The sequence below is a fragment of the Dipodomys spectabilis genome, unplaced genomic scaffold (genome assembly GCF_019054845.1).
Source record: "Dipodomys spectabilis isolate Male_0828 unplaced genomic scaffold, ASM1905484v1 ptg000009l, whole genome shotgun sequence".
Taxonomy (NCBI): Eukaryota; Metazoa; Chordata; class Mammalia; order Rodentia; family Heteromyidae; genus Dipodomys; species Dipodomys spectabilis.
In genome coordinates, this window is record NW_024870686.1 from 6,279,927 (window position 1) to 6,297,224 (window position 17,298).

Consider the following 17,298-nt stretch of genomic DNA (forward strand, 5'->3'; position numbering starts at 1 on the left):
CACTAAATAGTTTATAACTACTGATGTGTTTAGATTTAGGTCTACCATTTTATTACTTTATCCACTATATAAAGTACTTGAAATTGTTTGCTCATTATAAATAATTTTCTTTTTAAAAACTAAAATATGTAACATCCATCAAAAATACAAATGATTTTTTTAAAAAGAGTAAAGACATTTAGAATGTCTATCAGAAAGAACTCTTTACCTGGACCTGCAATTATCACAGCATTTTTCAGTTCCCATGATGCCCAAGGAAGCCTTTCTTAGTTTTTTGTCCTCAAAATGAGACAAGATGATTCTGGCCAAAAGAAAAATCTTAATTAAATATAAGAACAAATATATACATATAAAAGGCATTGATAATTGCTAATACATGTAAAAGGCAGTAACTAATTTATCTGGGATCTCATTATATGACTTGTTTATTCATACAATAAAAGTTGTCCTACAAATTGAAGAGAGACTCAACAAATGGGATTACCTTAAAATAAAGTGTCTGCACAGCTGAAGACATTGCAACCAAACTAGAAAGACAGCCAACTAATTAGGAAAAAATATTTACCAGCAATATATCAGACAAGGGCTTAATATCCATTATATACAGGGAACTCAAAAAACTAATCCCTCCCAAACCCAACAAATCAATTACCAAATGGGCAAGGGAACTAAAGAGAGACTTCTCAGAAGAAGAGATAAAAATGGCAAAGAAACACATGAGGAAATGTTCACCATCCCTGGTTGTAAAGGAAATGCAAATAAAGACAACCCTGAGATACCACCTTACTCCACTCAGAATGGCCCACATCCGAAAGTGAGCCAACGACAAATGCTGGAGGGGATGCGGAAAAAGAGGAACCCTATTGCACTGCTGGTGGGAATATACACTTATACAACCACTTTGGAAAGTAGTCTGGAGGGTCCTTAGAAAGCTATTGACCTCCCCTATGAACCAGCCATACCACTCCTAGGCAATCCTGAACAGGAACCAGGATACTAGGACACATGCACCGCCATGCTTATTGCAGCACTGTTTACAATAGCCAGGATATGGAAACAACCCAGATGCCCCACTACAGATGAATGGGTCCAAAATTGTGGTACCTATATAAAATGTAATATTATGCAGCCATTAGAAAGGACAAAATAATGGCATTCGCAGGGAAATGGATGGAGCTAGAAGAAATCATGTTGAGTGAGGTAAGCCAAGAGACAAATGGCACATGTTCTCCCTGATAAGTGGATGTTAATCCAAAACCTAAGGAGATACTACTAAGTAAACAAGTCTTGAAAAGAAAGGACCTCCACTCATCTGGTCGAATCACTACTAAATAACGCCATGCCGCTGACTACATATATGGTATATATGTGCACACTGGAAGGAAACTAGGAGGAAGATACAGAAACAGAGGGAAATGGGAAAAGATACAACAGCGGGACCCATCAGCTGCACTGGTCATTGATCAAAACAAACTAAGCATTTCAATGGCAACGATGGGAGGGAGGGGACGGATGGAATGAGCAGGAAACAGGGACCAGCTGACACTAAGCAAAAGGAAAGAACTGAACATATCACCCAATGTCGAAGAAATAACTGTATTGTCAAAGCTCATAGAAGAACTCATAAACTTATAGACCACTAAAAAGAAAATTTGTCCCATGAAGGTTAGAATGTGTTTGTGACTTTAACTAAGTATCACTAACCCACAATACCATGAAATTTGGGAAATTTATGTAATCACTGAATCACAATAAAAAAATTGGTATTAAAAAAGTCACCCTAAAATTTCAACACATACATAACAATAGCAAAATATTCTTTCAAAATACTATTTAGTAAAATATTCTTAAATGCCAGGCAGAAATTCATCCTTTTAAGTGATATGAAATAAATAATACATACTGTCGTCTACATTTGCTGGAATGAAGATACTTTTCCATTTTTGCCATCATCTTTAATTTATACAGTCGGAACTTTTCGTTACGTATCTCAAACAAGTGGTGCCTGTCAATTAAAAATATAAGAGTAATGTGTATAACTGCATCAGCTACTTTGGTAACTTTATTTTATATGGATTATTTCCGTAATCTACACATTCCTGTCTGGATAAAAAATTTCTATTCCTTTAGGAAGTTCTTCTGTATTCCTTCTCAGTCAATAATCCCCAATAGAAGGCTGACCTTTTTGTGATTTTCCTTTGAAAATATTCTACCTATGCTCAGTATTTTTTAAGCTGCTACTAAAAAAACACTATATGCCTCACACTTGTTTTGCTTTGATTTACATGCCACACATTTTTTGGTTTCTAGTAAGCATTACACAGGAATTTCCAAGTTTTCAAAAAAAAAGCTGGCTCTTTATGTTATTTTCTGTGAGAAACTATATAAGGAATACTGAAAGAAGAACATCACTTACAACTCTTCAGTTTGGTCTTCTCTTTGTATTATGGTATTTGGAAACCCCAGGAAAGTATCAAAATGCTGTTTTTTTCTCAACTGACTTTAGTTGGTATTTTTGCCATGATACTGACAATAGTTTTCAAAACATTAAAAATATTTGTTCCTGGTTTACAGAAATGTGAATGTTAGTCGGGTACCAGCGGCTTGCATCTGTAATCCTTACTACTCAGAAGGCTGAGATCTGAGGATCATGGTTCAAAGGCAGCCCTGGAAGGAAAGTCCTTAAGACTCTGAAATCTAACACTAGTAAAAGTGGAGCTGTACAAATGATAGAATATCAACCTTGAGTGAACAAAATTAAAGGACAGAGTCCCTTAGTTCAGAAAATCACTACAATTTCAGACAATTAATCGTAATGAACTAGATCTCCCCTTTTTACAGATATTTTATTTTTGTGTGCTTTTTTAAATTTAATTTTATTGTCAAGATGATATGCAGAGGGGTTACAGTTGCATTCATAAGGCAATGAGTACATTTCTTGTCAAACATTGTTACTCTCTCCCTCATTTTTCTCCCATTTTCCCGTCTCCCACCTCTTTCCCCCCTCCCACATTGTAAAGTTCATTTCCAACATATTGCCTTGTGAATATCACTGTGCACTGGTTTGCTCTTTGTCCTTTATCCTTTTGTTGTTCCCTTCCCTTTCCCAAATCAGATTAATGTATATACAAGACATAGGGTACCAAAATCAAATATAGTCACAACAGGGGATAAAACAAAAGGGGTAAAAAAAATGAAAGAAAAAAGTTATAACTTCACACAGCCCATTAATGACAACAAAGAGAAAACTCATGTTTCTGTATCTTGGAGTTCATTTCAATTAGAATCATTTTATATGATCATATTGTGAGCCTCTGCTAGGACTATACTAGACATATACTAATTGTTACAAATGAGCAAAACCACGGAGTCTATGTTTCTTTAGGTCTGGCTTACTTCACTTAATATGATTGTTTGCAAGTCTTTCCATTTTCTTACCAATAGTGATGTCATTCTTTCCGATGGAAGCATAGAATTCCACTGTTATTTAAGTATTTTAAAAGGAAAATAATTGGAAACCAATTTAACAATAAAATTGTTTAGTAAATCAATTTTGAGTTCAAGCCAAATTACCATGTGCACGCGCGCACACACACAAAGTGCTGCTATAATTCATCCCAATTATTTGATACTATAACTCATCAAATATTATGAGATTGTGTATTACAAGAATTTCAAAAATAGATTAGCATATCTTTCCAAGGAGAAATAAAAGTATAGGTAGAATAATTTAATATATTATAACAAAACAGTAATTTAATGTAGGTGAAAATTCTGTACCTCACCAAAATTGAGCTTACTAATTAAAGTTTGACTGTGTAACATTTTGTTCAAAATACTTGTGCACACTTCTCAAGGAGTTCTGGAAACTCAAAATGCACAAATGATCTCTTAATCAGAAATATCTGTCATTAAATAGACCAATCATCATGTATGCACCAGTTCCTAGGTTAACCATCTTTCTTCTTCTTCCAGGTTCAAGTGTAAAGAGCCAGCATAGATTCTGTATGGATTTCCTGGCACCACTGTCTGAGTAAACTGCTTTGATTTTCTATTAAATCCAATGTGATAATCATTTAATATATCTTTTTTTCTTTTTTGGTCGGTCATTGGGCCTGAACTCTGGGCCTGGGTGCTGTCCCTGAGCTCTTCAGCTCAAGACTAGCACTCTACTACTAGAGCCACATCTCCACATCTGGCCTTTTCTGCTTATGAGGTGCTGAGGAATTGAATCCAGGGCCTCATGCATGCGAGGCAAGCACTCTACCACTGAGCCACCTTCCCAGATAAACCAAATTTATATCTAATGATGAACCTATAAAGTTATGATACAAAACACAATCTATAAATTTTCAGGAACTTTAGCACAATGCACACAAAAATTGGTAGCAATCAACTTATATTTAATATATTCCAACTTTAATAGTAACATACACAGCTGTAATCTTTCCCAATGATTTGAAATTAATTCACAAAAGGCTTCATATAGACACTGGTATCAAAAGTATTGTTCTCTATAAAATGATGGCCTTATTGGCTGTATGTTATAATGCAAAATCTATTTTGAAATTAAAAATTTATAGTAAACTTTTTACCTAGTTAGCCGTTATTCTTCTTAGGGGCCAACTAAGGATTCACTTCTTCAAGGAAACCTTCCCTGACTTTTTAATTGCAAATGCAAGTGCCATTATATATGTTCTTTTTTATAGTATTTAACACATAGAACCTATTAAATGGCACCTTTAAAAAAAAAAAAAAAAAGCTCTTGATTCTTGAAATTTTCACATGGAAAAAGAGAACAGGGAAAGAAAATCTATGTATCCATAGATGTATGATTTTCTAATTAAGATGCATCTTTCCATTACACTCCAAAATCCTGTAACACTGAGACATGTACCCTGTCTCTTTTTGTCACTGAATTTCGAACATATCACACAGTTCTTAGAATATATTGGACTAAGGAAACACCGATGAATGAGTATGCAAAACAATATTAGATACTTTCACTCATCATTTTAATAAAATGAATTAATATGTCCATGGAATACCTCAATTTGTTCACTGACAAAGAAGCATATTTTGAAGCACTCAATAGTTACTCTGTAGGATTTTCCCCCCCTAAGAATCCCTTTATTACATAAAGAGATAAAGTGATAATCCTGGCATACAATGGTTGCATCTAATACCCTGAACACATTGAAATTCTTTTCTTGTATTATTCCCTAAAAATACAATATAACAACTATTTACATACTATTTATTTTATAATAAGCATTATAACAAGGTCAAGATGACTTCAAGTATATGGGAGGATATACATAGATTATAAATAAGTATTGCACCATTTTATATTATGATTTGAATATCCTTGGGTTTATGCAAGATGAACTTTGCCTTTCCAATATAATCTCATAGAATTTAAGGGCCAAGAAAATATTTATTTCATAGTTACATAATAGTTTCCCTGGATTTAAACAGTACAGACTAACACTTTCATGGCAATCTATCAGTACAGTGCAATATAAATGCTATACAAAGTAACAATGACTGAAACAGATGAGAAGATGGGAAGAAAAAAATGTGTCTAATTAGAGCCCTGACTTAATTAATTTCCTACTCTACCTGAGGCATGGCTGGTAAGTCATCTCTTCTATGTAGCAACACTTACTACAAATGTTCATAAATGGTCTCTGTTGCTTTTTGGTTTTGGTGGTTTGGTTCTGTTTGGGGGAGGGGCTTTACATGTATTTCTTGGAAAGACAGAAAGAAATCTGCAAGGTAAAAGTAATAACCTTAAATAAAGTTTACCTAGTTACGTTAAAGTCTGCTGGAGTCCAGAGTAAGTGACAAGAACTTTGAAGTCCATCGCGGCCTGCTCTACCAATTTCCTGGTAATAGGATTCCATTTCCTTAGGAGCACCATAATGAATGACTCTGCGAATGTCAGCCTTATTAATGCCCAGTCCAAAAGCTATAGTAGCTATAACACACTGAGAATAAATAACAGTACAATTTGACATATTTAACAGTACTTAAACTTGTTACGAAAACAGAATTCATTCATTAAAGTCCCTGAAATAAAACTAAATTTAATATTTCAATGAATCACCTATAGTTGGAAAGACTATCTGCTTAGTTTACAGATTAAAGACCAGAAACTAAAAGATTTCTGTTCACCCTCTATAAGAAGTAGCAAATAAATTGGTCTCCCTAACACTTGTGAATATAAGATACACAGAGGCTCTTACAATATCTATTATATTCAATAAAACTTTTGCATTATTCTAAGTTCTAAATGCCCTTACCTGGTTTCAAGAATATTATTATTAAATTATCCTAAGATGGAAGTTTCTCAGTAAAGACAGCAGGAACATACATTAACCTTTGCATCTTTAGGATATTAAAACTGATAGAATACTAAATGTATATGAACTTATTAAGATAGACAGATAGGGGCTGGGAAGTTGGCTCAGTGGTAGAGTGCTTGCTTTACATGCCTGAGGTCCTGGGTTCAATTCCTCAGCACTACATAAGAAAAAAAAGCCAGAAGTGGTGCTGTGGCTCAAGTGGTAGAGCGCTAGCCTTGAGCTGAAGAGCTGAGGGACAGCGTCCAGGCCCAGAGTTCAGGCCCTACGACCGGACCCAAAAAAAAAAAAAGGAAGATAGACAGGTAGAATCACTTGATTGGGGAAAGCTGCAGAAAGAATTGGTGATAAGAATACAGGAAATTAAACAGTGTCTTTCAAATTATGAAAAATTAGAATACAAAAAGATAACCATGAAAAATAACCATAATATACTACTTGGAATAAAGATAAACATTTTGAGTAAAAATTGTAATTGTATAATATTTAACCAGAATTATGATATAAAGTTGGGAGGAAAAGTGGTTTTGAAATGCATGGACAAGGAAAGGAAGGAAAGTGGGAAGCATATGAGAGGGAAGCAGAGTGAGAAATTAATACATACGCAGAAAACTAACAAGCAAAGAATTCAGTATTCACAGTATAAGCAACTAAGGCAAGATGCAGCAGTAAAACCGAAAATTCATCTAAAAAGATCTGAAAGTGGGAAATAAGAAGGCATGAGGGGCTGATGGTTTTCTTTGAAAACATGACAGAACTATTTGTATGTGTAACTGCTAAAAATTCAAGTGCTATTTTGAAAAAAAGACGTGCTAAAGATGGATTGGGAGAAGGAAAAGGAGACAGAAAAAGAAAAAGATATAAGAAAAAGAAGGCAGAAGAAAGAAAATCATGGGAAGGGTAAGAGACAAATCAATGCAGGAATGAATATGGTAAATACATGATTAGGGCAAAGATTAGACAACTTGCTATATTTAAAAATTATTAAATCTGAATGAAAAGGGATTAGTATAAATGAAAGAAATCCCCTATACAAAAGAAAAGGTTAATAAGCAGCACAATAATTCTAATTTTAATCATATTATTTTCATATGAAATCAGCAATCTACCAACTCTATTCTCTAAATATCTCTATACGCTTTTAGATATAAAAAATAAAATAAAATAAAATGAACTATTTATAACATTAACCTTAATCTAGGAAAGAAACTTACATCACCTTGAAAGAGCAAATAAAAATACAAAGACACAAAACTAAGTCAAGATTAAGGGTAAGCACAGAAAAAAAAAAATGCATACCTATACCCAAATGTGGTTGGATTTCATTATAATGATAGTAAAGAAAAAAACTATAAAACAGAAAGGACCAAGACTCTAACCATCAAAAGAACTTGTCACTGGTGGCTCCAACTGTAATCCTAGCTACTCAGGGGAGTGATAAAAGAATAGTGATTTGAAGAAGAAAGTCCATGAGACTCTTCAATTAACCAGCAAAAAGCCAGAAGTAAGGTGTGGTTCAAATGGTAGACCACCAGTTTCAAGCAAAAAACCCAAGCAAGAGCTTGAGGCCCTGAGTTCAAGCCCCAGTAAAGGCACACACACAAAAAAAAAAAAAAAAAAAAAATAGGTTGTAGTAATCTAAGATATTAAGAGCTATAGTGGTCACATCAATTCTACTTTTAGATCCACCAAAACTATGTCTATTATAAGAAGACAGGAGATGAATAATTTCATACATTTGTGCATTCAGTAGTCACTCAATAAATGGTCAATGGAAGTAATCCTAGGCCTTCTAGTATCAATAGATGATTTAGTTTCATAATTGTGAGAGTTTGAGGACTATCAATGAAAATGTGCAGCCTCGGGCTGGGAAGTTGGATCAGTGGTAGAGCGCTTGCCTTGCATGCCTGAGGCCCTGGGTTCGATTCCTTAGCACCACATAAACAAAAAGAAAAAAGCTGGAAGTGAAGCTGTGGCTCAAGTGGTAGAGTGCTAGCCTGGAGCTGAAGAGCTGAGGGACAGCGCTCAGGCCCAGAGTTCAGGCCCCACAACCGGACCCCCCCCCAAAAAAGAAAAGAAAATGTGCAGCCTCTAAAGTATTTATAACAAAAAACAACTATAAGGGATTACCTGTTAAAACACCTGATGCCATAGTAGAGGACAACAATCCATACTAATTTATTAATCTTCATTATGTGGACAAAAATTTGAGACATTCTGCCATAGAAAGGGATATATACAGTATGTGTATATGTGTGTGTGTGTGTGTGTGTGTGTGTGTGTGTGTGTGTGTGTGCGCGCGCACATCTATGTGCTTATATATGCATATACACATATGTACCTTCTAGAAATTAAGATACAATGAAAGCTCTTGCAACAGATTTTTAAGCCATATTTCAAAACAATCAAAGCTATAATGAAGCTAGCAAATCAGATGAATCAAACAAAAGAAATATGGATCTAATTTGTACTCTTTCAGTGCTTAGAGAGATATTTTAATCTAAATGAATACTATAACTAGTAATAACTTAGAAGAAATCATTACTCTGTTAAACTGGCATAAAGATTGATCATTAAAATTCACCAGTAATGACTAACAAGTTTTACTGACAGTTTTCAAGTTACTGAAACAATATAGTGAAAAGATACAATAATTTGGATAAAGCTTCTAAACAGCTGTCCCTATCTGTGGAAATAAGGGGGAAACTCTGCAAGAAGGGGAAGTTTCCAATAGCCTGGTCAACCACCACCCCTTTCAATTTTTTTCCTATAAGTCTCTAATAGGAATTTCTCACTGTCTTGTTAGTCATATTTTGTGTTACATTTACTCTTCAATTTCTCTCCTTCTAATTACTACAACCTCTTACAATCACCTGAGCCCAGAAGGACCTCTATAGCACAATGTCTTTGTATTTGCTGGTCCTTCTTGTAGTTCCATAACCAGTTTTCTTGTTCTCATCACCTAGAGGCCAGGTGAATTTAACAAACTCATGTTCAGGCTCTACTCAACTACCTTTGCCGGGAAAGACCATTCCCATTATGAACTGTACCTTACCAGAAATAATGTTTCTCTATATACAAAACCAATAGTAATTCATCAACACTAGTCTGTAATCATGTATTCATACATGTTATTTTCCACAGTATATAGATTTCCTTTAGTGGAGGAACCACATTATATTCAACACAAAAAAATATTACTCAATAAATATTTGGTAACTAAGTATTTGAGAAATATTTGATGATCTTCGCACCTGAATTTCATCTCTCATGAACTTATGATGAATATCCTTCCTCGTTTTGAAATCCATGCCTGCATGGTATGTTCCACAGGCTAACTTCAGTTTTCTAAGTTCAGCAGTAATTTGTTCTGTCATTTTTCTGGAAGGACAATAGATGATAGTTGGACCTTCAAATTCCCAGGCAGAACTATGGGGGGAAAAAGAACAAAACACAAACATGTATTATATATATATATATATATATATATATATATATATATATATATATGCTTTAGATCAGTTTGGTTTTCTGAGAAGATATAAAGTTTGAATTAAGAACTTCAGGTTTGTTAAGCATGGCTCTATCCATGTCTTATGTGGCTTGCTTGCTTGCTTGGCTGGCACTCTATCACTTCAGCCACGTCTCCAGCTCTGCTTTTTTGCCAGTTATTTTAGATGCAGTCTCACAGACTTTCTGCCTGGGTTTGCTTCAAACCAGAATCCTGAATATCTGGGCCTCATAAACAACTAGGATTACTGATGTGAGCTACTGGTACCCAGCTGTTCTGCTTATTTTTAAGAAGTGTGTCTCATGAACTTTTCACTCAGATAAGCCCCTAACCACAATCCTCATGCTCTCAGCCTGCCACCTAGCTAGGATTACAGGCATAAATCTAACTCACTTTGGGGTTTTTTTGTTTTGTTTTGTTTTTGTTGGTCATAGGGATTGAACTCTGGGACTGAACTCTGTCTCCCAGCTCTTCAGCTCAAGGCTAGTGCTCTACCATTTGAGCCACTGCGCCATTTCCGGTTTTCTGAGTGGTTTATTGGAAATAAGAGTCGCACGGACTTTCCTGCCTGGGCTGGCTTTGAACCGCGATCCTCATATCTCAGCCTCTTGAGTAGCTAGGATTACAAGTATGAGCCACTGGCACCGGGCTTCATTTTGGATTTTATCTACTAATTTCCCTTTCTATTTTCTAAGGACTAAAAGAATAAAACATATAAGAAACTACACTTTAACTACATGAAAATCTAAAACACAGTGAATCAAATGAGGAAATGAATTTTGTTACCAAATAACTCAGTATTGGTTCAAATTAAAATTAATATAAAAACAAATTTATTTGATAAGAAAATTTGATTTTTTTGAGAAAATCTGATTTTTAAAACAAAACTATTGATATAAATACTTTTTGGAAATTAACACACTAGATTAAAATTTAGTCTTGACTTCCTAAGAATTAAGTGAATAGTTATCTAAGAATCTGCATAAAATTAGTTTCAAATATTCTTACTTACCTGCTCTATAAGCATAAAGTTGAGTTTCTTTTTTCTAATTACTAAAACAAAAAATGTCTTATTACTTTTAAGTTTACTTTTATAGCTCATATAAGTACTTACTAATAATCTTGAGATTATGATTCTAGAAAATATTTGTGGGGCTGGGAAGATGGCTCAGTGGTAAAGCGCTTGCCTTGCATGCCTGAGGCCCTGGGTTCGATTCCTCAGCACCACATAAGCAAAAAAGAAAAAAGCCGGAAGTGGCGCTGTGGCTCAAGTGGTAGAGTGCTAGCCTTGAGCTGAAGAGCTGAGGGACAGTGCCCAGGCCCAGAGTTCAGGCCCCACGACCGGACCCAAAAAAAAAAAAAAAGAAAATATTTGTTAGAATGTCTACTGCAGAAAATTGTTCTTAAGTTACAAAAAACATAAACAATGGTTTTCATACATTTATTTAATATCTCAATATATCTGTCTATGTGAATACATTCATTCATGCTGACAGAATGTAAAAACTCTGTATTTAGATCCATTAAAAGGTATTATAAATTTTAAATTCATGTGCCCTTTGATTCAATCCCAATTTTAGGAATCTTAAAAATATACCTGCAAATCTAACAAAAGATACATAAATAAAATTATCCAAGGAAAGAATATATATAAGAGTGAAAAACTAATCTGATTGCAATGACATACACATGTAACCCTGGCCTTTGAAGGAGACAATGAATTTGAAGCCATCCTGGGCTACAAATGAGGCCTTATCTCAAGAAAAAATAAGAATAAAGGCCACTAGAAGAGCTAGACCATTAAGTATATATTCATTACACACTTGTTTTTCTGATTATATTACAACTAAGTTAGAAGAAGTCCTACATTTACATTTATTAAGGGCTTCCTTTAACCTAGGATTCATCTTTTCTTAATTTTATACCTTTCTAGATGAGTAAAACACTAATGATGATCTCAAAATTGTTTGCCAAGGAATTTTTACATTTATATTGGAAGGAAAAACATTTTAACATGAAAACTAAAGAACACATTTCAGAAAGTGAAACTCTAAGCTTTATGCTTATCAGACAAAGAAATACTTAGTAAAGTTCTTACTTACCTGCTCTATAAGCATAAAGTTGAGTTTCTTTTTTCTAATTACTAGCATACATAAAAAATTCATTCAACAAAAAAAGTTCAGCCCAGCACTGGTGGCTCAGCCTATAATCCTTGCTATTCAGGAAGTGGAGATCTAAGGATCTATTCAAAGCCAGCTGGAAAGTCCTTGAGACTCTTATCTCCAATAAATCACCAGAAAACTGGAAGTGGCACTGTGTCTCAAGTGATAGAGCACTTGTCTTAAGCTGAAGAGCTCAGGGATAGCACCCAGGCCCAGAGTTCAAGCCCTACTACTGACCAAAAATAAAAAACCCGCAAAGTTCTAGTAACAGTTCCTTCAACAGTAAAATGAAAATAATACCTAAGAGTTACAAGGATTTAAATAGTTTAGTTGTAATTAAATGCATAGGACAGTCCTTGGGACATGAAAAGCTCCAATATGTTTATAGAATGACTTTAAGGGTTTATTTTTTGGAAGCACTGGGATTTGAATTAAGGACTTCAAGTGTGTCTTGTTGTTTTATCACTTTGGCCACACGACAAGCCCAGGGATGACCTTTTTGAAACCTAAAATTGAAGGTAGTAGTATAATTAGTAAAACAGAACTCAAATGAAAGGCTGAAATTATTAATATTATTATTTTCCAGTACTGAGCTTTAAGGGCCTTGTGCTTTCTAAGCTGACAATTTACCAATGAACCACAGCTTACAGCTGGTACATATTTAAGCAACAACACAGAATGTGCTTCAAAAATAGGCTTTTTCACTGGGCACCAGTGGCTTACACCTGTAATCCTAGCTAATCAGGAGACTGAGATCTGAGGATCACGGTTCAAAGCCAGCCCAGGCAGGAAAGTCTGTGAGACTCTTATCCCTAATAAACCACCAGAAAACTGGAAGTGACACTGTGGCTCAGTGGTAGAGTGCTAGCCTTGAGCTGAAGAGCTCAGGGATAGCGCCCAGGCCCAGAGTTCAAACCCCAGAACCGACAAAAAAAAAAAAAAAAAAAAAAAAACTTTTTCCTTAGTCACTGAATTAATCATCTAATAACACACTTTGCTCAGTCACTGAATTAATCATCTTGCCTGAAACCAAAGATAAAATTTAAAATACATTCAACATGTATAAAGGAAAAACCAAAAAATAATGTAGTTCTTAAAAAAGAAAAGTTACCAAAATCTATCAACCATGAAATCCTTACCTTGTCTTTTTTACAAGAAATGGCTTCAAATCCTGAAGGATATTCCCTGTTTTTCGTCCCACTTCTAAATACAGATTTGGTCGATCAAAACCAGTACAAGTAATCCGTGGGTTTTTCAGGTTTAAACAACGTACTATATCTTCTCGAATTGAAGAACTGGCAGTAGCTGTGAGTGCAACTACTGGAACCTAAATGAAATAAAATTAATTTTTAACAAAGAGACTGTTAAAACTAAAGGAGGTTCCATATCAAAAATAAAAACTTTAAAACTCTTTTTTCTTTGTGGTGATAGAGATCTGAGAATCACAATTCAAAGCCAGACCAAGCAAGAAGGTCCAAGAGACTTATGTCTCCAATAAACTATTCAGAAATAACCAGAAATAGCACTGTGGCTCAAGTAGTAAAGCATTAGCCTTGAACATAGAGAACCCAGGCCAGAGTTAAAACCCCAGGACTGGGAAAAAATAAAAGAATAAAAGAAACTAAATATATGAAGTCTCCCATGTCAGTTATCTTGTCCTAACTAAATTAAGCCTACTTACTAGCTACATAGTTTACTTTAAAATTACATGTGCAAGAATGCTGATATAAACACGGGATATATTATATATGATTTTTAATACTCTCTAATTCCGAAGTTACAAATTTCAATTCACTGAAAATCTAACAAAAAAAAACCTTATCTTTTTTTTTTCTGTGTATATGTGTGTGTTATTATTTTGGCTTCTGGGTTTTCAGATCTTTAAGCAAAGATCCTAATTACCTAGATACAGTTTTATTAATCACTAGCATTCTATGTACAATTATATATAAATAACAGGTAATATTAGTTAATTCCTTAAGCAATAAATTTAGATTCTCGTTTCAGACTAGCAAAGACATTAACTAGATATGCAGCCAAAGGACATAGCAGAAAAAAGATCATAAAGTATTACAGAAATTCAATAAGATGCCTTCTATAGAACTAAATTTCACATTTTAGTCCTTATTATAAGGAGTTGTACTTAACTATGCTAACAGTTCATAATCAAAAAAATGGAGTAACAATGTTAAAATTAAGTCATTAGTAATCTTCAAGTTAATCTTTAATCATGAGCTGTTCCAATGCCAAGAACACAATTTTTTTTAAAATAACTACTGGAAAATCAGGCACTGGTGGCTTACCTAGCTACTCGGGAGGATAAGATCTGAGGATCATGGTTCAAAGCCAGCTCAGGCAGAAAAGTCCGTGAGACCCTTATCACCAATAAACTTCTCAGAAAAAGCTAGAAGTGGTACTATGGCTCAAGTGGTAGAGTGCTAGCCTTGAGCATAAAAAGACTCAGGGACAGCACCTAGGCTCAGAGTTCAAGCCCTAGACCTAACAAAAAAACAAAAACAAAAACAAAACTGTTGGAGCTAGAGGCTGGTGACTCTTATCTGTAATCTTACTCAGGCTGAGATCCTAAATATGTGGTCCAAAGGCCATTAAGAAAAGTCTGCAAAACTCTAATTCCAAAGCAACAAGGAAAGAGCAGAGCAGGAGGCATAGAAAATGGTTAGAACATCAGCGGAGAATGCAAACTGAGCAATCCTGAGGCTCTGAGTTCAAGTCCTAGTGCCATCTTTCTCCTCTCCTCTCCTCTCCTCTCTTCTCCTCCCTCCCTTCTTCTTCCCCCCCCCCTCTTTCTCTCTCTCTCTCTCACACACACACACACACATACGAATACTTTCTGGCCCATTAGATGCTAGAATATATTCATAAAATTGTTCAGATATACATACCTCATAAACAAGCTTAAGCAATTATATGTAGGTGAAAATTTATGTGCAATTGGCAATTTGTAAAGAAGCAATTATAGTGCTTCTTCCAAAAAATTATAACAAGATACAATTAGTGGGGACAGGGAGGGTATGTTAAGTGTGATAAAAATATATTACATGTATGAATATATTATAATAAAACATGTAATTTTCTACCAATAATATACACAATTAAAGAATGTAATAAAAATTCCTACAATAAAAACATATTTAGCTGGGTGAAAATGTCTCACACCTGTAATCCTAGCTAGCCAAGAAGCTTAGATCTGAGGATCGTAGTTCAAAGCCAACCCAGCAAGGAAAGTTTGTGAGACTCTTGTCTCTAATTAACTATCAAAATACCAGAAGTGGCACTGTGGCTCAAAGTGGTAGAGTGCTATCCTTGAGTGAAAAAGTTCAGGGACAGTGCCCAGGCCCTGAATTAGGTCAAGACCCATGACCAACCAAAAAAGAAAAAGAAAGAAAATTTATGTTTAGACAAAATGGTAAGTACTGTGCAAACACGGATTGATTTTTGTGAAACTTAGAAAAATAAATCTAACTTTTAGTGACACATACAAAAGATATCCAGGAATGGAAATGAAGTTTTCTTCTTTGCTGCTATTTTTGTTTTCTTTTCTTTTAGTCTTCTTTGTTTATTTGTCTCTCGTTGGGAGGAGGAAGCACAGAAATTGAGGACAAAGCATGAACAAATAAGTGACACTGCAGACACAATGTTAAAAATGAAATATATCGCTTGGGGGGTAGAAAAAATTGGTAGAGAACAAGGGAAGGGTTGACACTGTCCAAATAGAAATGAACTTTTTATCTGACTTATTCAACTATAACCTCTTTAGGCATCACCTTTATAATAACAATTTTAAAAAATTAAATGAAAAAAAGCACAGATAAGGGGCTAAGGATTTAGCTTAGTGGCAGAGTACATGACTAGTATGTCTGAAGTAATGAGTATGACAGCCAGCACCAAATACAGGTAACACAAAGCAACTAACAACTGGTTCAGTTTGAATATAAAGAATAAATCATTGAATACATCAGACAACTAAAAAGCCAATTGACAAATAGTCATCAACTAAGTAAAACCCAACAAAAAAATACAGAAAATGTGAGAAAGTAGGGAAAACAACTACTCTAGATAATAACCATCATACAGCAAAGGTCAAGAATGACAGCAAAGTAGAGGATATTATATCAACTGAGCTCAAAAGACTGTTGCTAAGAATATATATTCTATGAAATGAATGAGGACCTTTACAAGCAACTACACAAACAGAAAAATACACAAAGAAATAAAGAAAAATACATTAAGAAATAAAGAAATAAATCAACAAGAACAGAGATAAAACACTGAATGAATCCCAAGTGAATACAAAATAGTTGAATGAGCACAAAAAGAATACAGCTAAACATCTAAGAAACCAAAGGAGGCACAGATAAATTAATGAAATAAGTTAGTCAATACAAGATATTAAAAAAGAAACAAATGCAGCAGCGGTACCCACTAGCCACTATGCTGAAAATGAACTGTACTATACAACTTGTGAGTAGGGACAGGAGGGAAAATCTGAGAGAGAACACAGAAGGGAATGACACTATCCAAAAAGAAATGTACTCATTACAAAAGAAAATGAAGAAATGAAATGAAAAAGGATTTCAGTAAAGAAATAGAAAACTTGAACAATAAACAAACTGAAGGCCAAAGATGACAAATAAAGCACAAATCCTTTCCAAAAGAGTAGAAGATATGGAAGTCAGAACATAGTAGAAATCAAAGGGAAAAAATATGATAATATGCAAAAGTTCCATTAAAAGATCAAATTTACATCATTTCAGGAAAGAAAACAAAAGATGCCAAAGGCACTGGAAATATATTTGACAGAGTAAAAGAGAAAGAAAAAGTCCAGCCAGGTTTAAGCAGCTTTTAAAAAACCCAGTAGACCAGACCAGAAAAGAACCTATCCAAACATATTATATTTAAGAAGTCAAACACAGAGAACAAATAAAGAATACTAAAATTTGCAAAAGAGAGAAGAATAACAGTAGATTTCTCAACAGAAACCATGCAAACAAGAAGGACTTCAAATGATATATTTCATAAACTAAAAGTAAATGATTGCCAACCCAGAATACTATCCTGTGAAGCTTTCATTCCTAACTGACGAGCAAATAAAAATATTCCATAATAAAAACTAAAACAGAAGAAACTCAAAAAAGATTCACAAAAGATCACAATAAGAATGAAAAAGTGGAGAAAACATATTCATCTAGATGACTAGATAGGAACAGGAAGAAATATGAAATTAAAATTGTGGGTAGAA

The 17,298-nt window shown here is 34.4% G+C and overlaps 1 protein-coding gene across 1 annotated transcript in view; it reads right to left on the reverse strand.

The window, feature by feature from the left end:
• Nucleotides 1-17,298, reverse strand: part of Wrn (WRN RecQ like helicase) — a 133,746-nt gene that overhangs the window by 39,383 nt on the left and 77,065 nt on the right. Inside the window, exons 18-22 of the mRNA XM_042701966.1 lie at nucleotides 13,178-13,365; nucleotides 9,620-9,794; nucleotides 5,809-5,990; nucleotides 1,904-2,005; nucleotides 209-301 (exon numbers count right to left, since the gene is read on the reverse strand). Of these exons, the coding sequence (XP_042557900.1) occupies nucleotides 209-301; nucleotides 1,904-2,005; nucleotides 5,809-5,990; nucleotides 9,620-9,794; nucleotides 13,178-13,365 (740 nt within the window). The remainder of the gene's footprint in view (nucleotides 1-208; nucleotides 302-1,903; nucleotides 2,006-5,808; nucleotides 5,991-9,619; nucleotides 9,795-13,177; nucleotides 13,366-17,298) is intronic.